A 26,165-nucleotide genomic window follows, 5' to 3' on the forward strand; every position below is an offset into this window, starting at 1 on the left:
TACCCAACGGAGTTACGCGCTGATACCCAGTTATTTAGTTATTAGAGTCCACGGATAATGTCATCGTAATTGATGGTTCAAAAATCATGGCACGGGGAAAGTTTTAATGTTCAGTATAAAGCTCGGGTTTTAAAAGGAATGGTGAAACGTTTCTTTTGTTTGTTTGTTTGTACAGTGTAAAACTATTTTTAAACTCGTGCTGGAAATGAAGAAATTCATATTTTTATATAGTTCCATATGAGTGCATATCGTTCCTGACTTCCACCAGTTTTTGTGTACAAATACTGGCATAATCCAGACTTTATAAATAGCAGATTTCAATACAATGTTGCAATTATTCCACACATAACCGTGGCTAATCGTATAGCTGTTAAACTGCCAGCTTCAAGAGAGAAAAAGGGTGTAGCGATTCAATCTATTGTAGCTATCAATCCCTACAACTTTGGGAAAAATAGGTAGGTTAAAAACATTTATTTTCTATGTGTCTTTACTATTTTCTTTCTAATGGAGAAAAAATATATGCTAACCTAGAGATGGCACCTTATAGTGTCGTGTTCAATGTATCGCACGAGTATTGAATTTAACAGGCATTTCTAAACTTTACATTTATAATGTATGAGAGCCTTAGATCATTGTTGGGTGCTGTATGTACAACCTTAGCACAATGGAAACCACACGGAGTAGTGCAAAATGATTTTTGCCCTTGTTCCATAAATATTTGCGGTGAGAAAAGCGAATATTTGATGGCGGTTTGACGATCTTAATCGCATTAAGTGCATTAACGGGCGGATTTAGTTGACATTGATTACTTAAACCTCTAAGGACACTACGTCCAAAGATAGCTCAAGCTATGAGGTTTAATACATAGCCTTATGAATACCAACATATGACATATAACCCTGAGACGTTCTGTAAACATTTCTGTTACCAAATTTGTATCTACATAGTTTTAAGTTTCAAATAAAGCTATCAAAACGATATGATAGTCAAAATTAAACGCTTCTATCAATTTAAACCGATAATGATGCTGAGAGCTAGTTAGTTTTATATAATTTAACTCTATTAAAATATTTAATCCGCTTATGATTTCAATCCAACACCGTTATTGAACCTTTATATTTCAGAAGCGTACAATGTGAGTTTTGATTTTGAATTAAGTTTACTACTTTCAAAAACGCAAGACGAAGGTGTTACGTTGCTATTCTACATCCTTACTTAACGTGCTCTTTGATTTAATGTTCTAGTCTCAAAAACCTTGTATGTTACGCACAATGAGAACCGGGTCCAGCCTAAGACCATTAACAGTCCCCGGGACTGGCAACGCAATAAGATCCTCGTATTGAAATTTAATTCTCTAGGAGTTACGGCTGTTTTCGCGACAAGTGTGCCACCAAGCGGCAACGGATAGAAACTTATAGGGTGTACAGAACTACCGGTTCCGGATATCGCTTTAAAAAAGAAATAAGATCGTCTTCTTCTAAATTCGGAGGCCGAGGCCGCAACCGTTTAATGTACAATTATGATAAAATAGCAAAATGATATACCGCTAAATTAGCTTGATATCTGCAATATGGTAGTTAAAAATATGTACACGTTAGCAGTTACATTCTCATCTTCTTCGTCGTGACCCACCATTTTTAGTTAGCAAAGAGGAACCTGTAAACCGGAAATTCGCTACACCTTAAAAGTTTCCTCAATATACCGCAAGGGTCACTAGGATCGTGCGTAACAGAAAATCACGAAACGTAGAAAGCTTGGGTTGCGAGTCCCGGGGCTGTTAATGGTCTTAGGTCCAACCAACGAGAAGCGCATACGCTCTTCTAATTTGCAAAGTACTGTACGAGAAACGAGTAAGCGTCACATCTCAAACCTTTTCTCCCAGTCCTTAGCCGCGCGAGAGCTGATGAACTAATCCTAACCTATTAAACTAACTCGTCTCGGACTTCTAACTCCGTCCCCGTTAATGTAGGCAAAACTAAATATCGCTCCTCGAGCCGCTATTACAAGAAGCAAGCTATACTTAAGCTGATAACACCTGCATTCTATACTAATATAAACACAACGAAGCTCCGCCTGTAAAATTTTACAAACCATACTTAGGAACAACTGGAGCGGATCCTAATGTTTTCGTCAATATACGTATTACGTAATGCCGTCCCTTATAGAAACCAGGGTTAGTGGAAGTAATGGTTGGATAGTTCTTGTTTAAATTATACAAAATTCGATAATTGGCTATCAAATGCAGTCAGATAGCGGCGAGGTCGACAATTTATTAAAGAACTATAAAAATAAAAAGTCGAGGCCAATTAACTCATTTTCTTCGAAAAATTTAATTATAACATTAACATTCGAATTAAAGTGAATTAATAAACTTATTTGATTAATTCCATTTTCACTTCGCGTTTATTAATGCCTTTAAATTCGTAACGGGTAGCTTTCCAAAAATAAGTTTATGAAAAACATTATCTTCCGCCATAAGTTTGTCTCTGGTTATGAGAGCTTGTCATGAAGTTACGTAGATGAAACGTCATAGATTCTCGTAAAGCGACGCCTGGTGAGGCGCTGTTAAACTTAAAGGCTTAGTACAGACTAAATAGGAAGATGGACTGCAAAATCAGGTGTAGTCAATTCTCGCGTCATTCTCGAACTACCTTTCAGTAAGTACCTAGCATTACGAAGTATATGTAGTGTTATACTTATGGAGCATAAAATCTTATAAACTTATGCTTCCTTTGATGTATGTTTGCCCTATAATTTAGCGAGTATTTTAAACTTGGTTGTTAATGCATCGAAGAAAAGGACACCATTATGACGTCACCGTTTTGCTATAGTTACCGCAACACACGTGGCACACTTTATGAATAAACAAAAATTCGCAAATTACAGATTGTTTCCAAAGGTGACAACGTTACGATGTCATCACCCAGTCAAATGGAAACCGTGGTCTTAAAACATTTATCTTTTCAATTTTCAAATAACAAAATTAACTTCAAACCTCCAGTTCTAATGTTAACTTTTTAAATTAATTAGAACTATAAAGATTACAGGCTGGTATTTGTATCGCACTTGTGAAATTTTCAAAGTAAAGAATGGTAAAGGATATATTTTTCGAGTACGCCGTTCACTCGCTATAACTGAATGTCGGTGGCGTGCGAAGAAATTGAAAGCGAGCGAAGAAAGGTGATTTGTTTTCAATTTGACGTCTTGAAAAGACTGATAACTTGATCCCGCTTTTAACGTCCTTAAGCGATGGCTAAAAAAAATAATGAAAAATTTGACCCTTGGGAGTCAACGAGAAAAAACCAATGGGATTTGAAAGATTTTTCTCTTAGGTTTTTTTTTTCTTTTTGGGAAAATAATTGGGGGAGGCGTCTTTTCTATCGGGATTTCGCGCCTTTTTCTCGCTTTCTTTGCCGGAAAAGCCGAGAACGTGACAAGAGTGGTGAAAATTGCGCCAAAATGAGGGTTTAAACTGTGGCACTTGCCAAAGGCGAAGCCTTGCAAGGCACCATTTAAAGGCTTTACACGGAAAAGGACGTTTACGAAGGACCAGTGACGGCCAACAGGACAGGAAACTTCAATTTGAATCGACTTATATGTTAACGGACCGTAGCATTCAACGAACTATGGTGCCATTTCCCAAATGCGATTGCTAGAAAAAGCATAAAGGTGTGATAGCCTTATACCGAATGATACTAAAGTGGTTAAGCAGGTTTTACACAGTGCATGAAAAAGAGTGAAGATTTTGCAACGTTTTCCCTGACTCTGGTCCTTGAACAAGAAATAGGTATCTCGCAGAAGGCCAAGGGTGAATGGTTTGTCTTAATTCTCAACTGTTAACTTAAGGCAAAAGCATTTTCCTTCGCAAAATGACCGCTGTGTACCGTAAAAACCTTGGTTATTATTAACAGTAAAGTACGCCACTCTAACGTATTGAGAATTCTATGGTCCTTATTGGGAGGTCTCTCAATTGTAAACGTTTTGAAGAAGATTCGTCACAAAGAGAAAAGTAAAAATAGATCGTTAGATATCAACTTCCGCCTGTTCTACAGCGTACATTATGATTGGTTTGAGGCTATTCTAGTGACTTTTTATATTATTTTCAAACGTAACTTTGTCTTTGTCACTTTAATTTAAAGAACGTGGTTTGAAATAAACGTAAAATAGTTTAAACTATTTTAAAAACAAGTTGGGAAAACCAAAATATTACCTCTCCGAGTCAAGAGGTCTACTACTACAAACTTATTTACCTAGATATGGAATTATTTCTCTTTTTTGAAGTAAAAATTTACGAAATATTGAAGCAGTATTCCAAGCATAGCGAATATACAGTAAAGCAGACGAAATTTACATCCAATAAGGATAAATCTTAGACACAAGGAAATCAGTCAATGGGGAAAAGAACAGGAAATGAAGTCTACGCTTCAGCTGTTTATCGTATATTCTGATAGCTACATTAAAACTGGTTTGCAGTATAAACACTATCGTCTCGTCTCACCTCAACAATATTCTTAGTTTGCCAACATGAGTGTTAACGTTAAATAACACCAAAGCTAAATTAAAGCTAGACGCACTAATAGTCAATACGCACCATAAAGAGAATAAAGAGTCTGCAGCTACTACCCGTTTACCATTATCCCTTTTACTATTCTAATTGCCACCATGATCTTTTCTTCTATTATAAAATCTTAACCTGATTATTTAAGAGTGTATTTAACTTTCGGCTCACTCTGAACCGTTGATGTCTCTTCATTTCAGACACGAAAATCAAAACCCAAAGTTTACTTCACCTCAGGCCTCAATTATTAACTCTTTGTTTCACTAAGCCAATTGCGGATAATACTTGATATACCCGCCGGAGTCTAGGTCTTAGCTTTCTTCACGAAATCACTAAACCAAGGATTATTCTATATACAGATGTACTATAGCTTTAGTAATATATAAACAGCCATTTCAAATAACAATATTAAAAAAAATCTTTGGAATATCAAAATGAAACAGAGCTTTAAAGCTACAAAAGTACTAAATGCATCATAATTACGAAAAATGCTTCCACATTTTCACTTTATATTATGAAAAAAGGGAATATTAAGTTTCTGTATGATTTCTTAACACATCAACACAAGGCTAACTGCTGACGCGACGCACTAGTGTAATAACGGACGGACACACACAGACAAAAACATAGACTGCTTTTTAACTCTTTCCGTATTAATTTTGAATTGAGAAACAAGATTATCTTAAATATTAAAATAAATATAATTAATATTAAATATTTTCTTCGTTAGTTGTTCGCCTTATTGAGCCATACATCGTTTTGATAAAGAACAATTAAACATTCTTGAGAGACTTGACTAATATTGGCGTTTGAAATGAAGCATACGCCGGTTGCTTCGCCTTAGTCAAATAGGTAGTATATAAGGGTGTCGAACTACAGTTAAAAGCAAGAACAACCGCTATTGCGAAAACCTTTGGTGGACAACCCACCCTAGGGAGGCTAGACGTCTCTCGTATCCCTAGCTGATCGCCGCGAATGTCTTAAACAAACGATGACGATGGAGTTAGAAGCCAATGAGGCAGATTGTTGTCTATGTGGAATAGACGGAAGACCAGTAGATGGTGGTGTTTAGAAGCCAGTAAGTACAGACTGGTGTCCGTGTGGGAAGGACAAAGACCAAAATATGGTGGTGTGAGAACTCAAATAGAGTAGCCATTTCCGTGACTGTGAATGCAGTTTGGAAATGGCGAACACGTTTGCTCCGATTTAGAAACTGCGAACGCGGTCACGTGGGTGTAACAACAGACACACACGATCGTTACAGAACCTCTCCGTGACATACGTCACTCGGAGAGGTAAATATTGTACTATAATACCGGAAATTCATAAGATATGTTTCATAAGTATGACACTTCTCATAGTTCGTAATGCTAGAGACTTACTGAGAGCTAGTTCGAGAGCGATGCGAGAATTGACTGCACGCGGTTTTGCAGTCCATCTTCCCCTTTAGTCTGTAGTAAGCCTTTGACATCAGGCGTCGCTTTAAGAGAATCTGTGACGTTTCACCGAAATCACTTCGTGACAAGCTCTCAATAACCAGTGTCAGACTTACGGAACACATCTTATGAAGTTAAGATAATACTAAAGCAAAGGAGTTCAGCGTTAGGACATTTTTGTTACCATTCGGGTCGACATTTTAAAATATGGCGATACTTTCAACCGCGAAAGTTAGACATTATTAAAACAAACATTGGTTCGTCAAGAGACGAGGTGTAATCCACACATTCGAAGAGTCCACATCGGAATTTTGTGAAGGCAAGACACTGAGGTTCCTTTTACGCCATTTCTTTAAGTATTACTATTAACTTAATATCGACCCTCTCACTTGTCAAGTCAGATAAACGATTTTCCTACCAAATCGTGCTTGGTAAAAGATGTCTGTTATACCGGAAATAAAATGTCATTTCCATGTTAATTGCCATCAACAATGTCCTAGTTCCATGTTATTAGAAACACCGTTAAAAGTATTATTTATATTTTGCTCCATTTGAAAGTGTAATTACGAAAGAGATATGGATTGCAAAGCTGCTGTATCCACTGCGAAAACTACGTAAAACACATTTTACAAAGTCATTAACTCAGCATTTATTGCATTTTACCATTCACATGAATACCTCACTTCCGAGATTTTCAAAAGCAATTATTCTCATCACGAAATATATGTCTCTTGGTTAATTACATCGTGAAATTAAACTATATCGACCGTTTAAACACTAATTAAACTGTTTAGGCGAAAAGGACAGGAGAACCTGTTCGATATTACCTCCATATTACCGACAACGGAAGCAAGCTCTTAGTTGAGCTCTACCGAATCTTCGAAACAATTTCTCCGTCATTAAGGTAACATCATATGGCCCCTCAGACCACCTAACAAATGGGCATGCATTAGATAAGGTCCCGATGTCGGCGCTGTAACAATAGCTATTGAGAGTTTGTCAATGCGTCGGTCTTCGAACCCTTCAGTCCAAAACCCAATTCTAATAACAAATTTCAGGAAATAGTAAGTAATTCAAAGACTTATTTGAAACTATTTGTAAATTTCCAATGCTAAAATTAAAAAACAAAACCTTTTCAAAAAATATAACTAATTATATTCGGTGCATTTTACTCGTCGTTTCCAAAAAAGGGTACGCGATTTCGTGGTTTCGTGACTTCTTCTTGATTTGACTATTTTCCCAAAGATTTCTGAATTTCCTCTTTGATTTCGCAATTTCGTGATTTCTTCAAAGATTTCGTGATTTCCTCTTTGATTTCGTGATTTCTTCATTGATTTCGCAACTTTGCCAAAAATTTCGGAATTTCCACTTTTATTTCGTAATTTTGTGATTTCTTCAAAGATTTCGCGAGAACCATACGGGATTTCTTCTAAATGTAGGACCCCCCAATTTTACTCCAATTGAAATAAACATTACGAACTGCCATTGGAAGCTAATAACGTCGTTTATTTCTTCATTTAAACACCGTTTGCTGTAACCCTGGTGTTTTTCCAAAAGTCAGAGGAATTCAGGGTGAATTTTTATTGGTGTAGAATCATCGCAGATTGGAAGTTATATAAAACACTAGTAATATAACTTTCTTAACACCTTTTCATTCTCGTCTTAAATAATTTGACTTCTTTTTCAGGGCAATATGGATGTCGTCTATAATATTACCACAATTCGAATGCCCCCGCATGTGGTTGTAAGTATAATTTACGGAAATTTATAACAAATTATTTCTTTTTGCATGCGGTTGAGCTTCCAATTTATTTCGTCCATAATTTTTTTCGGAATAAACAATAATAATAATAATTTTTAAATAAATATAATTTTATTATTATTAGGCCATAGGGTTGATATCATTTACCTTGACATAGCTAAGGCCTTTGATTCTGTGCCTCATACGCGACTCCTAGCCAAACTCCACGCTTTAGGCATACACAACAACATATATCGTTGGATTGAGTCCTATCTAACGCGCAGAACCCAATCGGTTCGGGTTGGCAACTGTCTAAGCAAACCCCTTCCCGTAACTAGTGGTGTCCCCCAGGGGAGCGTTCTTGGGCCCCTGCTATTTCTTATATTTATTAATGACCTTCCCGATAATCTAGTCTCCCATTTATGCCTCTTTGCTGATGACCTTAAGCTATATCGCGTCATACGTTCATATGATGATGTAAACCTCCTCCAATCTGACCTGAGCCGCCTTGAGGATTGGTCCAAGGTAAATGGTCTGGCCTTTAACGGCCAGAAATCAATGGTACTGCAAATCCAACGATCTTAAGTCGACACTGCTCTCCAGTCCCCTTACTTTCTAGGCGGTCAAAACATACGGCGTGTTAATGAATGTCGCGATTTGGGTGTACACATCTCGCACAATCTCACCTTCCATTCCCATATTACAAAAACCTGTAGTCGTGCCAACGGCCTGCTTGCGACCATTAAAGCAAATTTCCCCAAAATTTCTAACGCACTCATGACACGTCTATTTTCAAGTTATATTCTCCCCATTGTAGAATTTGGTAGCCAACTTTGGAACCCTTATCAAGCCCAAGATATCCGTCAGCTAAATAGTGTCCTAGGTCGAGCGTCAAAAATTCCGTGTAATCTACGTCACCTCCCGCGATCATCTAGGCTTTCCTCTTTGGGCTGGGTTCCATTGTCTAATCGGCGGGCCTATCTTGACATTATCAGCCTGTTTCGTATACTACACACAAATGGTCAAAAATATTTTTCGCGCGCCCCGTCAAACCATGCCACCCGGGGTCATTCTTTCAAGCTCTTCCTACCTCCCTCGCGTAAAAACCCGCTGAAGCACTCGTTTTTTCGACGGTCCATTCCCCTATGGAATTCCCTACCCTCAGACCTCGCCTCCCTAACGTCCCTAACAAAATTTAAATTAGGCCTCAAAAAATTACTTTTCGCACCCTCCTCTTCCTAGCCCCCCATTTCCTCCCTATGGAGCTGTAAGGCTTGTCAAGCCCTAGCTCGTCACCCTCAAACGGAACAAAAAAAAAAAAAAAAAATACAAATTTTCTTTCCAACTCATTTCAATTTCTCGGGGTTCATGTCAAAAATATTTTGGAAATGACGAATAGTCAAATGAAACAGTTGATAAAGGGCGAATGAAAAAGTGTATCAAATGATTTTTTACCAATTGTTCTACTAATTATAAGTTCAGTCTGTATAGTGAAACATCCAAGACATAACACCGAATTATTTTAAAACTACAATTAGTTTAAAATTTCACGGTTAATTTTAAATAAGTACTTACGACCAATCGCGTAGTGTCCTGCCTTTTTATTAAAAAAATGCTCGTGAAACGCTCCATTTCTCGCGCCACGATAAACACATCGCGCGCAAATCTTACCAAATCTGGCGATAATTTTCATTTGACAAGGAGCGAAGAGAATTTTGATAATAAAAAGGTAGGGCGTTACACGATTGGTCGGATTTACTTCGAACTGATTTAGTAAAATACTAAATTGTAAACAATGATCATACACGATGCAAGCATACAACGCGCGCAAACGTTACGCAGTCAGTCATCGAATAGACCTTTTCACAGGTAGAGCGAGGGTAAAAAGGGGGTAAAATTCTCGAGAAGTGAGCATGCGCAGAAAGAATGTTTGTTGCCAGTCGCATTTATGTAACCATTGCCAGGGAGGAAGTAAGGAGAGTCGACTCTAGCATTCTTTAGAAGAGTGACTGGCAACCCTGCTGCTTGTGGCGCCCCTGGTTGTCATACGGAACAAAAATATGGCGCCGCGCATATGGTTTTCTCGTGAAATAGGGCGGTAGAATAGCAATGGCGGCTTGGCATCATTTCGGAGGTTCAAGTTGTTTTTTTTTTATAAGTTATCAATAATAAATTATTATTATTGATTAAAATTATACAAAACCTCAACAATGTGCATTTTTACTACCAAGAAAACGCTAACACATCCTTCCAATCTTCGCCTATGCCAATCCCCTATTTGAATTTACCGCGTTTTATCCTACCTTGGTTAAAAAAAATCTTCAAAAATTATAGCAGACGACTTTGTTACGTATGACAGCCAGGGGGCGATGAAATCGACGTTAAAAAAACCCGTTGCATAGGCCAAAGGCGGAGTCGACTCTCCTTACTTCCTCCCTGCCATTGCTTTTACCTTACTAGTTAGGCATTCGAGTTTATTTTTATAAAACAGTGTTGTACTAATGGTTGTAAAAGTATAAATTGAACTTCCTAGGTGAAATTTTATCGAATTCAATTAATAGACGTAAAATTGGAGTAGTTTATAATATTCTAGAGACCAAATTGGGCGCCAAGGCTTAGGAGCGTGTTATACGCGGGGAAACGCGGCGCTTTCGGCACGATGATCCCATACGGTCGCCGAGGCTTAGTGGGTTTTAACCAACTATTATCATTGCACCGTTTCCATTGGAAATTAAACACTGTTTATTTCTTAATGTGGTTTTGATTTTACTCTCTTGGTTTAAATACGATTGATTTTATTTTAATATTAAATTACAAAAGGTTCTAAAACACGTCCATCGTAGTTTATTTTACAAGTTAACTCGATAGAAGCGTAAAACTCATGGCGCCAAACATTGCAACTGCTCATGCACGGCCATAAGTGTGAAAAGGCTAATAGAACGCCTTTTGTGTGTTTGTGGGTTAACTGCAAAATGTCGAGAATGCTTGTTTAAATATAAATTATTCCGTCAAAAATAAAATTTTAGTTCTTTGCTCTTAAAAAGAAGTGCAGCGTGATTTCTATACTGATAATTCTAAGAGTGTGAACAAACCTTAAGCACTTATCACAGCACAGTTTAAGATTTTATTTTATTTTCTAGGACGATGCATTCCGCCGAACAAACAATTATATTTTCGAAAACAATAAGCGTCTCAAATGTAGAGATGTAGATGGCTCTGAAGATGAAGTAATGAGTAAAAATTTACCGATCTCGTAAAGCCAGTGATCCTAATAACAAAGAATGATAAAAAGCTGTTGAGATCCGAACATTTCGTGAATTCAGTTTTGCGCTACTATAAAGTAGTTGCTTTCAAACAGTATCTTACTTGTATCGTAAATCAGGAATTCATAAGCTAATAGAAAGCAATAGCAATGTATAGCCATGCACTCAACTAATTTAGGCGGCCTTTGACGAAGGAGCTAGACTGATAATTATGTATGATAAATTTCGCGTCACGAAAAATTTACCTCGAGTTGCAACTCGTACGTCACAGTCACGTGGGCTCGCGACTTTAATGCCCATGCGCTAAGATTATAAGCAGACAACCATCCAAAGATATTACAGTTTCAGAGTTATAATAATAGAATTGAGTAATATTGCCTGGAAAACAACATACAAAATGTACTTTTCGTAGTCTTACATGGGAAAACTTTCTGTCGATCTAGCTTTGTTACGTTTCCCCAGCACTCATAGGGGGTTCGATTTTTATGCAGAGAGGTATCGTGGGTAGCCCCTACACCACAGCGCCTTATAATAACTATTATCAGTAAAGGGTATGAGTAGCTTCGTTTGAAAACCTCTGATTTATATAACAAAAGATAGAATTAATTTCAGTGAATTCAAAAATGTCAAGCTTTTAATTCTCCGATTTCTCGTTATTTGGCAATATGCATTTGAAAATACTTCATATGAAATTATTTGAAGTCCACTCTTTATGAAAGGCTAAAACGTTTCCCTGTAGTCCGACGTCACAGATATATTTTTCTCACGTGAGATGGTGCCACTCTCTCCGCTATCAGACCCAGAGTTTAGACTGGCCGCACTGGCGAGAAGCTCGAGACGCGTATACCTCGCGCGTATAGGATTCCCGCGCTTTTTTTCCTCAATGTCATAGTGATGTCATAAAACAGGCAAACAAACTCGACAAGACAAAGTTGTTGATATATCGAAACTAAGTTTTCGTGATTTTTCAATGGATTTTAAAAATAGAAACATTGGTTCAATTATATTAAAAACTTGATATTTTGGAAGTAGAGACTTGAAAGTGTAACATAATACCACTTTCGTGGTAAAATATGATATGAAATTGTCAATTCGCATACCCTTTAAATGATAAATGATGGAAAGGAGAAACCATTTTAACAAGTGGTGAGAGAACATACAAACTCTACAGAGAAAAGTTTGTTCCCAGGGTTTTCATCCCGTGCCAGGATAGAACAACCTGCGAGGCGAAAGTGCTAACAATTTCGCACCTAGGAAAAATATTCCTAGAACCTTATTAAATCCTAGTGGTCGGCATTTGGATAGGATAATATCTGTTTGTTTTATCTTTATTCGTAATTTGAAATTATTCACGGGAAGTCTATGATAAATGCAATGTAATCACGAATAATTATCTGATTATTATTCATGAATAACTGATTAACCAAAATTCTGTGGATTATCTTGTCCAAACGCCGACCACTATTAAATCCTGTGTAAAATAATTGAGGGCTTTATGCATTTTTTGGGGAATAATCTTTTTAAAGCAGTGGTACCCAAATTGATGCGACACACCATTGGCCCGATTATTTATGACGCACCTATCCAAGAGTATTTTTCTTCTTATTCTAAGAATTTCATTTAATGTGAATTATACAACATTAAGTTAGTGTACAATAATAACTTAAAACTACCAAGTGGCATACACGTTTGTCAGTAATATATGGTAAATTATTAGACTCGAAATTATTAACAGTTGATTTACAAATCTCATGACACAGCATTTAAATATGCAAGTCGTTAAACAGTGTTTGATAACCATTGTTTTAAAGTATGGAAGAAACGATAATTTTGAAACAAAATTTCCCGCACAAACCTGTTTTTAGCCATATCGTAGTATACGATAGGCTCTTAGTTTGACCCGAGCCGTCCGTAGTAGTAGTAGTAGTAGTAGTGGCCGGGGTTGTCGCTTCGTTATCGTCAGATTTTAGCTTAAAAGGAACTTTATATTACCACAACCCACCCATAGGGGTTACTGGGCTCGGTTAGAGATTTCATTTTAATTAAAATTTTTTCAGGTTAGATCCGGGAATCGAACCCGGGTCGCTGGCGTAGTAGCCAAACATTTTACCACTGAACTATAGAGACTTGATAGAAACCCCGAGTTTTTTATCATTTATTTTTATCTCTAAAATGTCGGGGTGATGTGGGGTGGGGTACCTCTTAATCTGTGGGATCGGATACTTTTGAATTTTTATCTGTTGGGTTGGATACTTATGAATTTGTATGTTTGGGGTTTTTATATTTATTTTCTTTTTATGTATGTGCTAATTAAATAGATAACGATTTTCCCCGTTTCCTACCGCGCTCCTCATGTGTTTCGTTCTCGTTCGGTAGCTATCGTCGTCTATGTTATGTTTGACTGGAACGTTTTGGGGGTTAATTCAAAGGTGGGTTTAGATAGAGCTAACATAGTGTTAAATGAGCGTTATGCGTTTGATCATTTTAGCATTGCTAAAGGTAATTCGAGAGGATAATCACTAAAATGCGTAATCACTATAACTTAATTTTCTCTTTCAAAAGTTTCTGGGCATAAGTCCTTGTTAGAAATTTATAAGATGCGATAAGTGTGCATCGGCATAAGTCTATGTTGTAAACTCATCGAGGGGATTATCACTAAAAACTATCTGTTCTTCGATTCGCCGGAATATTAGAATTACAGCATAAGTAAATTTAAACGGTCATAATTTAATCACTGTTTAGAGTGGGGAATCGAGGGGCTATTAACTCTGTTTTTATGCACGGTAAATCAATTGAGCATAGAAAAAGATAGCGCTATTCACTCATTAGGGTAAGGTATAGAGGGATTATCCACTCATTAGGGTAGGGTATAGAGGTGTTATTCACTCGTACGATATGGCTACTATTACGAGCCCTTGGGCCGTCTTGTTTTTTTTTGGATTTAACAATATTGTAACACATTCAGCTGCCTATGCTGACATTGTACCCAACATCTTATCGCAAACCACCGTTCAATAAGGGTCTATTTGTCCAAAGAATTCCAACAGAACCATTCATGCATTATTGCCATAGATTTATCTCGGAAAAAAACGCCACCTATATCAAGAATTCAGCTGGAACCTTCAACGACATAAGCACCTTTTCTCAAGGAGTAAGAAACGTTTTTGCAAACTAGTGGAGAATTTAATTTTTAGCGGAATAAATTTAGAAGAGTAAGAGAACGGAAATTCCCCATGATTTTGTGTTCCTAGATTCAAAATTTTATTTAAAGTTTTTGACATCAACAAGACTAGATAGTGTTACGTATAGTGTTTAACATGAATTTAGGACATAATCCCCTGGACATAAAACCCCTGGTTATAATCCCCCAGACTTGCTCTATGACCGGGGAATAATGACCAAGGGATTTTGTAGTTCTCTATGATGGGGGATTATGACATGTGGTCTTTGTCTTAGGGCTATTTAGTCTATCCACCGTTAAGGAAATAGGTCTATAAACTTGGTCATACATAAATGTTCTCCCAAAATTTTACCATGGTTGAAATTCTCTTTTCCGCTATGATTAGAAATTATATTATCTTTTTGTGTTATTTTTCATCAGATTTGGATCGGGTTGGTTTTCTCGTTTGCCCTCTTAACCCTGGTTGAGATAATTCAACGGCGAATGAATGGAATTCGAAGCTCAATCGTATCTTTTGCTTTTAAGAAAGTGTTTCTATACTTCGGAGCCATATTAGGAAAAGGTACGTCTTCTACAAAGTCGGTTAGATGATTGTGCAGAATTGCTAGGGTTATGAAGAATGGACGGTGAATTACAGTGGACAAGCGAACCAATGTGTTTTTAAACTAGAATACCGATGAAACGATATCCTAGTAGAATATCACCCAACAAATGTCATAATGGTGGGAGTGTATGAGATGCAAAGGGTTAACGCGGTATCAACGAGGGCTTCTATAGTGCCTGTAGCCTAAACGTGATGGAGTGGGCTTTGGTCGGCCAGTTCAGCGTCTTTTCTTGGTTGCACATTTTTTACACTTCCACAGTTTCTATCGTTATCACTCTCAAACTCTATTCTCCAGTTCCCGCAATGCAACGCTAATTTTGGTTTAAAAATAGTTCGGTCTAAAAACCCTAGAAACATGAACCGACTTGATTTTGTTCCCCTAGGATTTGACATTCCGGCGTCGCAGGCAATTCGAATTAGCGTGGGACTCTTTCTCTTGATAACTGTGATTCTCATCAACTTGTTCAGCAGTTTCATGAAAGCCAATTACGTCACTCAGAAAATTGAAAACGTTAACACAGTAGAGGACTTCATGAGAGTTCCAAACGTTTTGGGTGGTCAGATTTTTATTCAAAACCGTAACATCTTCCCAGTTTGTGCAATGGTATCTTTTGTTTTATTATATTTTTGATCATAAGAAGCACCCTCCAACCCTGATTAAACAATTTTCAAATCGGAGCCTCCGAGATGATCTAGGCCCGTGCCTATCGCGAAGCGAGAATATTTTTTTAACTAATTTAGTTCGCCGTGTTTTCTCACTTGGGGGCGCTTTTAGTATCGTAAAATGAAAGTAATTTCAGCCTCGTGACCCCGTCGACTGCTACAATATTAGGTCAAGGCATAGACGTAGAGCGGTGAAGCCGAGGTCGCGGATAGTAAACAAACGTTTTAGATAATATCCGAAGAACTTTATTAAACAAAGAAGTAAAGGATAAAAAAGATAAGGTTAAAAAATGAAAGGTTACGAAGGAGTAAATTCCTCGTATGGTATAATAAAACTGTGAATTAGCAACATAAAGAAGTTTTGTTTTACTAAAAAAAACGATGTTAAAATCTCATAATTAATTTTGTTGTACACACAATCTAACCAAAAGATTTAAAAAAATTAATAGCCCATAAAACAATTACGTTAATTTAAGGGTGAAACCTTTCTCTTTCATAATTTTTTTTAAAATTGGCCCCTAAAATATCAACGACAATTTATGGCAGAGCCCCTTTGCAACTGTAATAAGAGCGCCACCTAGTACACATATTGGGTGAAAATATTTCCTCTATGAAACTGGATATTTCCCCACATAAAAATCAACACGCACGGGCCTAGATATCTCGGAGGCTCCGTTCAAATATGACGAAACAGTAGATAACCAAAGATAATACAGTAATAGACCAATTTCTTAGTAAACTAAAAATCGACAGCGACTATTAGCGAAAAGTTGTGTTAGCTAAATTCTCCATGGAATAACTCTCTTTTGAGTAGAAAATATGTCTTAAATGTTACTTCCCCTTTTTTCAGAAAGACCCTGAAATAAAGACTCTTTGCGACTTTGTTAAGAAAAATAATAAAAGAAGACGCAAGTCAAAAGTTTGGGCGCCGTATGTGATGTTTGAGGATATGAAATACATTGCGATGTACATGAACGACGGAAAGCGTCACCTAGGCTCGGCTGAGTACTTATGCGAACCGCAAGTATATATCACTTATGGCACTCTACCACCAGAAGCCCTCAAGCTCATCAATAAAAGGCTAGTTTCGTTAAACTATAAATTTAAGCAGTTTTTTTGACAATACTATCTTAATTAGGCTGCGCTCTTTCGTGGAAACCAGTCAAGAAACTACTTGGCGTCGGGTTATTGAAAGAAAATTCGCTGGAAATGAAGAGGAATCTCAAAATGAAGTTCACGCCATCACCTGGAAGGAAATTCGAATGGCCTTTGCAATCTGGGCAGTAATGCTAACAGTCGCTTCTGTCGTGGCCGCAATCGAGCTACTGACATTGATTCAGTTTCAACCGCAGATAACCCGAGTTAAAATATTTCCAATGTAACTAACACGGAATTTTGAAGACGTTAATTTTCTAAAAACCGACCATATAATGAAGTAAACGATTAGGGTATGCCTCGAATGCTTTTTTTTAATTTTTCCGCCCATCGATAGATGGCGTAAAAATTTATGGGGAGCATAAACGAGAGTTTAACTCCTCCTTCGTTTCGTCTTCGTCACACCGCTTATTGGACGGCGTCGAAACCCCGCCTTAATTTTCACCCTCAGCTGTCAGTCAACTCTACCTTTAGAATATGTATAGACTACGCAAACAGAAGAGAAATTGCAGAGCTCTTCGTAGCCTTGTGGGTAAATCGATCGACTGTTTTTTCCTCGTGGATTGTTTTGAAGCCGAGGGTCGCGCGTTCAAATCTACCTTGAAATTTTGGTTAAAAATTTATATTTATTTTAAGCTATTTAATTCATTTACAAAATATTATTTTAAATTATATAAATTATTTATTTTAAATAATATGAAAAAATAATATTTTAAATAGTAATTTAAAATATAATTTAAATATATATTTTGGAAAATGCCAGGTGTTGATTTCGCTAAAATATACGAGATGTCGCCAGTGTTTCCACTTTGCGGCGAAAGCGAGATAAGCTATTTTTTAATTTTATTTCATATTTATTGCTTTATTATAATAGGAGATAGGACTCATAATCTGTGCTTAATTTATACGAGGTGTGGCGGAAAAATTGTAATGGTCCCCTTGGGACCCTTGTTTAAGTAACGTTCAAAAACGTAACCATAATAATGTCGAATAAAAATTAACTTAAATGTAACGAAGGGGTAACAAGAGCACAGAAGCAAAAAAATTACAAAGTAACCAACGTGTATTTTCGGGAATAATTTTCAATAATCTCCTCTTAATGTCAATTGGAAATCATTTTAAGGTAACTAACACCAGATGTATATAATACTTCTCTTCGATAGAAGTGTACCACAAAGCGGGGTAAGTGTAACGTCACTCTTCCCAACATCGGAACATTTAGAGCAAGGTTACTAAACGGAATCACATACGCGATAAATAGTTCCCTCATCATTACTCTATTAGCGTTTAAATATTTGGCAAGACGCGCTTGTGCATTTTTGTCCCGCGTCAAGACGAGGTTTGAGGGATGATTGCTGGGGATTTAGTGCCAAACAGTTATAGATTTCGCCTTACGGTGCGATGCCCATTTGTAGTTTGATGAGCGGAAAAGCAAACTAAAAGGGTGAGCCTGGGAAGAATGACGTTACATAGCTAAAGCATTAAGAGGATACAGAGTCTCATCCTTCTTCTATTATCCCCTTCTGCTAACACCTATTTTCTTGAATAAATATTAATGATTCTTTGTTATTGCAAATGAGAAATGTTTTCACTGTAACTAACAAGATAAGTGGGGTGGCGTAGCGGTTAGCGCCTTCGCCTCGCACCATGAGGATCCCGGGTTCGATCCCGGACTGTGGAACCGGGTGAAAATCTGGGAACAAATCCTTCTGCTTAGAGTTTGCAAGTTCTCTCCCCGCTTGTTAAAAGGAGTTTTCCTCCGCGGTCTAACCCGGTTTTTCCTTTCCATCAAAACGGTAATAGTTAGTATAGGGCGCTGTCGGTTAGTTGTGGAATAGGGGCTAGCCACCACCCCTCTATGCATTGTAAAGGGACCCACCTGTAAACAAGCCACAGGCTTAGTGTGGACATCCCTTCGTAGACAAAGCCTAGATTATTATTATTATAAATATTTTCGTAAGAATAGTAAATGTCCAAACATCTAAATATATATTTAAATTAAGTTTGTACGCGATAAAAACATGTTTTCTATGTATAGACCATTCCTGTAATTACTTGTAGATGAACTAACGTGCGCGCAGGGGCGGAGGCGGTCCTTCCGACTCGCCAAGGGGCAACTCCAGATGGAGCCAGAGTTCAGTAAGCGCGGGAGGCTAGCTAACTCGCACTGCCTCTAGCGGTTCTTCTTGACGGACCCCTTCGCCCTGTCAAGTTCTCTTCATCCGTGTCAATAAACTTTTAAAACTTTTAAGGTATTAAGGTATTTTAGAAAAACTAAGAAGTTTCTAATTTAATCGCCAATGTTTAGTATTTAAAAAAAGCAGGGCAACTAGAATCATCTCCGACTGGTTGCAGCTTTTGTAATGTTTCGTAGAACTAGCTTTATAGATGACATGAGTTAAATTGAAATGCACTTGTTTTTAGCTAATCATGATAAGAAATTAACTACAAATCAAGAAAAAGTTCGCAATGATTGTGTATTTTCGGGAATACGTGAATTTAACTCAATATGTTTTCAATACAACTAAAATGTATTTTTTTGTAAGAAATTTAATGAACTCATGGGGAAAAAATGTTTGAATGTAAAATTATTACGCCAGGGATAGATTTAATTTTAGAAGTAGGAATGGAGAACAGAGTAATGTGGGTGCTCGTCAAAGTCCCGGGCCCCGTTCCACGGGATGGGAGGGGGGTATGAAAGATGAGGCGGGTCATAGCGACAGAGGTAAAAAGGAATTACGCATTTTTCACTTTCCCAGTCAGCAACGTCATCAAACGTAGTTTAAGTGAGCCAATAAGATAATTTAAAATTTTCGTTACTTGTTGGAGAGAGGGGCTCTATACTGGGCTATGAGTCAGACTGAAGTAAATACTAACAGTTCTCCATTCATACTTCTAAAATTAAATCAATCCCTGATTAAAAAATCAATGAGCATTTATCCCACTTAATTAAAATCTATTCAATATAACTAACATGGCAGGCTTTTCAAAGAAGGCTTAAATACTAGCACGATTCTTTAGCAATTAAAATCTATCAGAAGACGATCATCACCTTGTAAACTAAATAAAACAAATTCAAATGATTCAATGTAAATTACATAAATTTTCTGAAATAAAATTCAGTGAGCACTTTTACAACACCATAAAAATGTAACTAACTTTTGACTATTTTATCAACATGAAGGTATCGTGAATCTTAATTTCAGATATTTACTCGCATTTACACGTTTGGAAGCAGACTTTAAGACCCCAATAATTATTAAATTCTCCAATTTCTTGGAGCTCTTGTAACGTTTCTAAGCATTAGTTGTACAATCTGAAACTAGTATAATAGACTCTTTTCAAAAATCGGGGTAAAATAGAGTCTGGTCTTTGGCCGCGCCACAATAGACTACACGCGGTTTTGCAAACCATCTTCCTATTTTGTCCGTACTAGGCATTTGACAGCGCCTCACTAGGCGTCGCTTTAAGAGAATCTATTACGCTTGATATTCTTCACTTCATGACAAGCTCTCAGTAACCAGTGACAAGTTTATGAAACATATCTTATGAAATTATGATAATGCTAAAGCAAAGAAGTTCAGCGTTAGGAGATTTTTGTTACCTTTCGGGACGACATTTTAAAATGTGGCGATACTTTATTAAAACAAACATTGGTTCGTCCCGAGGCAAGATACAATTCTCTTATCAGATTATCTTAGAATTTCGCGAAGGTAAGGGGAGGTGGTTTTGTTTTTGCAATTTCTCTATTACTATAATTAACATCTTATCGACCCTCTCACGTATCAGGTCAGATAAACGGTTTTTCTGACAAATCGTGCTTGGAAAAAGATGTCTTTTATACCGAAAATGAAATGTCATTTCTATGTTAATTGCCATCAACATTGTGATAGTTCCATGTTTTTAGAAACACAGTTAAAAGTAGGATTTATATTTTGCTCCATGAGTAAGTGCAATTACCCCAGAGATATGGATTGCAAAAGCTGCTGTAGCCGCTGAAAAAACAACGTATGATACTTTTTAGAAAGTCGTTAACTTAATATTCCTTGTATTTTATCTTTAACTTGAATACCTTGTTTGTGAGATTTTCAAAAGCGATTTATATTTTTGCAATTATTCTCAACACGAAAAATATGCGTCATAGTTAATAACATCTCAAAATTATACTATATCGACCTTTTTAGCCACTTCGTAGTATACGATAGGCTCTTAGTTTGACCCGAGCCGTAGTAGTAGTAGTAGTAGTGGCCGGCGTTGTCGCCTTCGTTATCGTCAGATTTTAGCTTTAAAGGAACTTTATATTACCACAACCCACCAATAGGGGTAATTGGGCTCGGTTTGAGATTTAATTTTAATTAAAATTTTTTCAGGTCGAAGCCAGGAATCGAACCCGGGTCGCTCACGCAGTAGACAGACATTCTACCACTGAGCCATTTAGACTTGATAGAAACTCACAGTTTTTATCGTTAAGTTTTATCTCTAAAATGTCGGGGTGATGTGGGGTGGGGTACCTCTTAATCTCTGGGGTCGGATACTATTGAATTTTTATCTGTGGGGTCGGATAATTATGAATTTGTATGTTTGGGGTTTTTACCTCTCCGAGTGACGTATGTCACGGAGAGGTATTGCACTGGACGTGTGGGTGTGTCTGTGTGTGTGTCTGTGTGTCTGTCTGTCACACCCCACGTGACCGCGTTCGCAGTTTGCGTATCGGAGCAAACGTGTTCCCAATTTCCGGACTGCATTGACAGTTCACGGAAATTTGGAAAATGTTGTTTGTCTCAGCTGGCTATTCTACTTGAGTTCCCACCCCACCAGTTTTGGTTTTCGTCCACTCCACATGGACACTAGTCTGTACTTGCTGGCTTCCAAGCACCACTATCTTCTGTTCTTCGTCAATTTCACCTTGACACCAGCTTCTATGCACCACCATCTTCTGTTCTTCGTCAATTCCACATTGACACCAGCTTCTATGCTCCACCATCTTCAGGTTTTTGTCCATTCCACATGGACGCCAGTCAGTACATTCTGGCTTCTTTTCCTTCGTCATCGTTTAGTTTCAAGATATACGCGGCGATCGGCTAGGGTTACGAGAAACGTCTAGCCTCCCAATGGCAGGGCTTCCACCATCGGTTCACGCGAATGCGTTTTTATCTAATATTATAATGAACACGAATCGTATATATACCCCAAAATTTGAAGAAAGCGGGCAAGAGGTGTACCCTTCACTTTAAACGTCAATATTAGCAAAGTTTCGAAAGATAATAGGAACAACTTTATTTTAAACGATTTAACTATTTTTAAAGTTATTTACTGGCGATTAAAATAATTAATATCATTTATATTTAATTAATTATTTTAGATAAACTTATTTCTTTGAAGTAACACAAGTGAGAGTTTATATAGAACGAGTTACGAAGATTGCATCTGAATCGAAACACTACACGCATATCAAAGTTAATATAAAGCGAGTAGGATGATAAGATCTCTTACAGAACGATAACATTTCCTTTTTGCAGAATATTAAATGGAAATATTTTAAATAATTTTCGGCATTACGATTCTTTAAGTAGTTGTGTAGCTATAAAGCTCTGTTTCATCTCAATATTCCAAGAACATCTTCTGATATTAACAATTCAAATTTGGTGTTTACTTTTTAATTCAGCTTTACTACATTTATATATAGTGTAAATGCAACTTTTAGTTTCACTACACAATGTGGATTTCAATACTTCGTCTCTCTGTAAGTGTTGGAGCGATTGAGTCAATGAAACAAGACACCCTAGATTTAAACTAGAATTGACCTTGTTTCGTGTCCTCTTACAAGAGGTGTTAACGGTTCAGAGTGAGCCGAAAGTTAAATACAAACTTAACTGATAGATATTAGGTCCTCATTAGACTTATGAGAATATACACAGGGAAATGTTAAACGATTAAACCTTTACAAATGGCCTTCGCGACATCCCGCCAATTTGAGCTACGTATTTCCGGTTTTCTCATTGGCTGGTGGACCCGTGGACGAAGTAATACTGAAGAACCAATGGCAGCCCATTACTGCCCCCATTACTAAGCGACAAAACAACCAATGTAAAGCTTACAGCTCCAAAATGGAGGGGGTTATGAAAATGCGGAGTCAAATCCCGGAAAACGCTAGCGCCATCTAGACAAAATAAGACGTTAGCTGCTTCCCTCGTTAGAACGTTGATTCCCCCACTATCAGGTTTGCTACTATCTGCCGCTAGAAGGCGAATCAACAAGTATTTTTCAACTTTCTCCATCTGCCATCCGTCCTTCAGTATTAGTTCGTCCATGGTGAACCTGTGTTTGGAAAGTAAATTCGTCTCGACTCGGAGAGGTTTATTTTGGTTTCCCAACTTGTTTCTTGTTATATTTATTTTCTTTTTATTTATGTGCTAATTAAATAGATAACGATTTTCCCCGTTTCCTACCGCGCTCCTCATGTGTTTCGTTCTCGTTCGGTAGCAATCGTCATCTATGTTATGTTTGACTGGAACGTTTTGGCGGTTAATTCAAATGTGGGTTTAGATAGAGCTAACATAGTGTTAAATGAGCGTTATACGTTTGATCATTTTAGCAATGCTAAAGGTAATTCAAGGGGATAATCACTAAAATGGGTAATCACTATAACGAAACTTTCTCTTTCAAAAGTTTCTGAGCATAAGTCCTTGTTAGAAATTTATAAGAAGCGATAAGTGTGCATCGGCATAAGTCTATGTTGTAAACTCATCGAGGGGATTATCACTAAAACTATCTGTTCTTCGATTCGCCGGAATATTAGAATTACAGCATAAGTAAATTTATACGGTTATTATTTTATCACTGTTTAGAGTAGGGAATCGAGGGGCTATTAACTCTGATTTTATGCACGGTAAATGCATTGAAAAAGATAGCGCTATTCACTCATTAGGGTAAGGTATAGAGGGATTATCCACTCATTAGGGTAGGGTATAGAGGTGCTATTCACTCGTACGATGTGGCTACTATTACGAGCCCTTGGGCCGTCTTGTTTAACACAAGTTTAACTGCTTTGACGAAAAGGACAAGAGAACGCGTTCGATATTTCTTCATCCTTACCGACAACGGACGCAAGCTCACAGTTCAGCTCTACGGAAACTTCGAAAAAAATCTCTCCGTTATTAAGGTAACAAGATTCATATGTCGTCTTAGACCCGCTAAACTATGGACCTACATCAGATTAGGTCCCAGTGTCTGCGCTGTAACAAGAGCTATTGGAAGTTTGTCCATGCGTTAGTTTATGAGCGAGAATTTTAAATCGATCTTCGAACCCTTCAATCCAAAACCCCAATCTAATAGCATATTTCTGGGAACAGCAAGTAATTCTAAGACTTATTTGAAATTATTTATGAATCTCTAATACTAGAACTGAAAAACAAAAACTTTACAGAAATTATACCTAAGTATGTTCGACGCATTTTACTCGAGGGGTTCGACATTCCCCAAAAAAAAAACGTACGGGATTTCACGATTTCACCAAAAATTCCGCGCTCGTGATTTCACGATTTCGCCAAAAATTGTTCGATTTCTCGATTTTGCAAAGATTACGTGATTTCTTCTTGATTTCGCGATTTTTCGAAAGATTTCAAAATTTCCTCTTTCATTTCGTGATTTCGCCAAAGGTTTCGTAAATATTTCGTAATTTCGTAATTTCTTCAAAGATTTCGTGACTTCTACCTAAAAAGATTTCGTGATTTTGTGTGAAAGATTTCGCAATTTCTTGACAAAGCGTACGGGATTTCTTGTAAATGTCGGACCCCTCGATTTTACTACTATTGAAATAAACAATACGAACGCCCATAGAAAGCTAATAACGTCGTTTATTTCTTCATTCACACCGATTTCTGTAACCCTAGAGGTGTTTTTCTTCTTCATTACATTTTAAAACCCTGAAACTGAAATATAGCCAAAATGTGAGGTTTTATGATCATGAATATTGCATTCTCGGTAGAACCATCGCAGATTTGAAGTTATATAAAACACTTATAACATAAATTTCTTAATACAATTTCATTGTTATCTTATAGAAATTGAACTATTTCTTTCTTAGCGTAATATGAAAGATGTCGTCTATAATATTACCACATTTCGAATGCCCCCACAATTGGTTGTAAGTATAATTTACCAAGATTTTTAACAAATTATTTCTCTTTACGTGCGGCTACGTTTCCCTTCAACAGAATTCTTTCGCACAGCAGTGTTTTCGGAATAAATAATATTTATTTTTTGAAATTAATTTAATATTTTTATTATTACCTAAATTTTCTTTGCAACGCATTTTAATCTCTCGTGAGAGAAAATGGTTGACATCAAAATTGTGTAGGAAATAAACTCTCGTGATAGTTGTTAACTATTCGGCCACGGTTTTCGTTCTTCAGCTTTGAGCAGGGTTGGCAAAAATCCGGATTTTTCTTGAAAAAGCCACTGGTATGGTTTTTTGCTGGTTTAAACCGGATTTTATTGGATTTATCTGGCTTTTTTTTAAACTATTCTCTAGTGCTTAATTTTAGCACTTCTTTTTACATTTAGTGCGATAGTTGTCTTCTACTAGGCCCTCTGATTGAGAATAATTTTTATTGTACATAAAAGTTGATTAAACTATGGACATTTCCCTTAGAGATGAGTAGGGCCCCTGATTTAATCGGGATTTTTCAATCCAACCCGATCTATTTCGGATCGAAAAATCCTAGGTGTGGTTTGGTTAGAAAATTACTTCAAAACTTTTTGCTGGTCGGGTCGGGTAGGGTTTTCATACCGTCTACCCGGGTAGGCTTTTTTGTGATCTTCAATCGGGCAGGGTCGGGCCCGGGTAGCCTTTTTTGTGATCTTCAATCGGGCAGGGTCGGGCCCGGGTAGCCTTTTTTTTGTGATCTTCATTAGGGCAGGGTCTGTTAAAGATTTTTCTAAACGCGCGGTCCGACCAAACAATTTAGCGTTACGAAAAATTCAAGTCAGTCTCACGAGTTCCGGGTGGGGCAGTGGGAGGAGGGTGCGTCAAAATAACCCACAATATATGGGAATGGACTATTTCGATGAAATAAAGAGGAAAAGACATGTGGGTCAAACTTTTCCTTCCATTTCACTTTATGGTGCCTGCGCTGTTCTCTATTATTATAATTATTGAAAAATCCACTGGATTTTTCAACGTGGTTTAAACCGGTTTAATCCAGGTGGATAAAACCGGACTGGATACCAGCGTGCCAACCCTGGCTTTGAGCCTATTTAGTTAAATTATAAATTATAAATTGTAAACTATTATCATGCACGATGAAAGAGTAATCGCATAGAACGCCTTGTGTGTGCCAGTGGCTAAGTGTCAAATGTTGCAAATGCTTGTTCAAATTTGAATATGCCGTCAAAAATAAAAAATTTTAGTTCATCTTTTGCTCTTAATAAAAAGTGCAGTGTCATTTTCATACCCATAATTCTAACAGTTTTATCCCTACATAATTTAAGTTTTTATTTTCTAGGACGATGCATTCACCAGAACAAATAATTATGTTTTCGAAAACAACAAGCGCCTCAAAT

At 37.2% G+C, this 26,165-nt stretch overlaps 2 protein-coding genes across 13 annotated transcripts in view; both read right to left on the reverse strand.

Annotated features, from left to right (window-relative positions):
- Nucleotides 1-26,165, reverse strand: part of LOC149628482 (solute carrier family 12 member 2-like) — a 223,797-nt gene that overhangs the window by 185,557 nt on the left and 12,075 nt on the right. The window lies entirely within an intron of this gene.
- The window catches only part of LOC149629045 (uncharacterized), a 55,756-nt gene continuing 51,693 nt past the window's right edge, over nucleotides 22,103-26,165 (reverse strand). For 7 of the 8 annotated variants that reach the window (XM_089851427.1, XM_089851425.1, XM_089851428.1 and 4 more), the window contains one exon: nucleotides 22,103-22,919. In XM_089851427.1, the coding sequence (XP_089707553.1) occupies nucleotides 22,598-22,912 (315 nt within the window). In that variant the 5' untranslated portion in view covers nucleotides 22,913-22,919 and the 3' untranslated portion in view covers nucleotides 22,103-22,597. The remainder of the gene's footprint in view (nucleotides 22,920-26,165) is intronic. The other variant, XM_089851431.1, reaches the window with a different exon arrangement.

The sequence above is a fragment of the Phalangium opilio genome, unplaced genomic scaffold, assembly GCF_054372755.1.
Source record: "Phalangium opilio isolate 3A_F unplaced genomic scaffold, DU_Popi_V2 ptg000105l_1, whole genome shotgun sequence".
NCBI classification, from domain to species: domain Eukaryota; kingdom Metazoa; phylum Arthropoda; class Arachnida; order Opiliones; family Phalangiidae; genus Phalangium; species Phalangium opilio.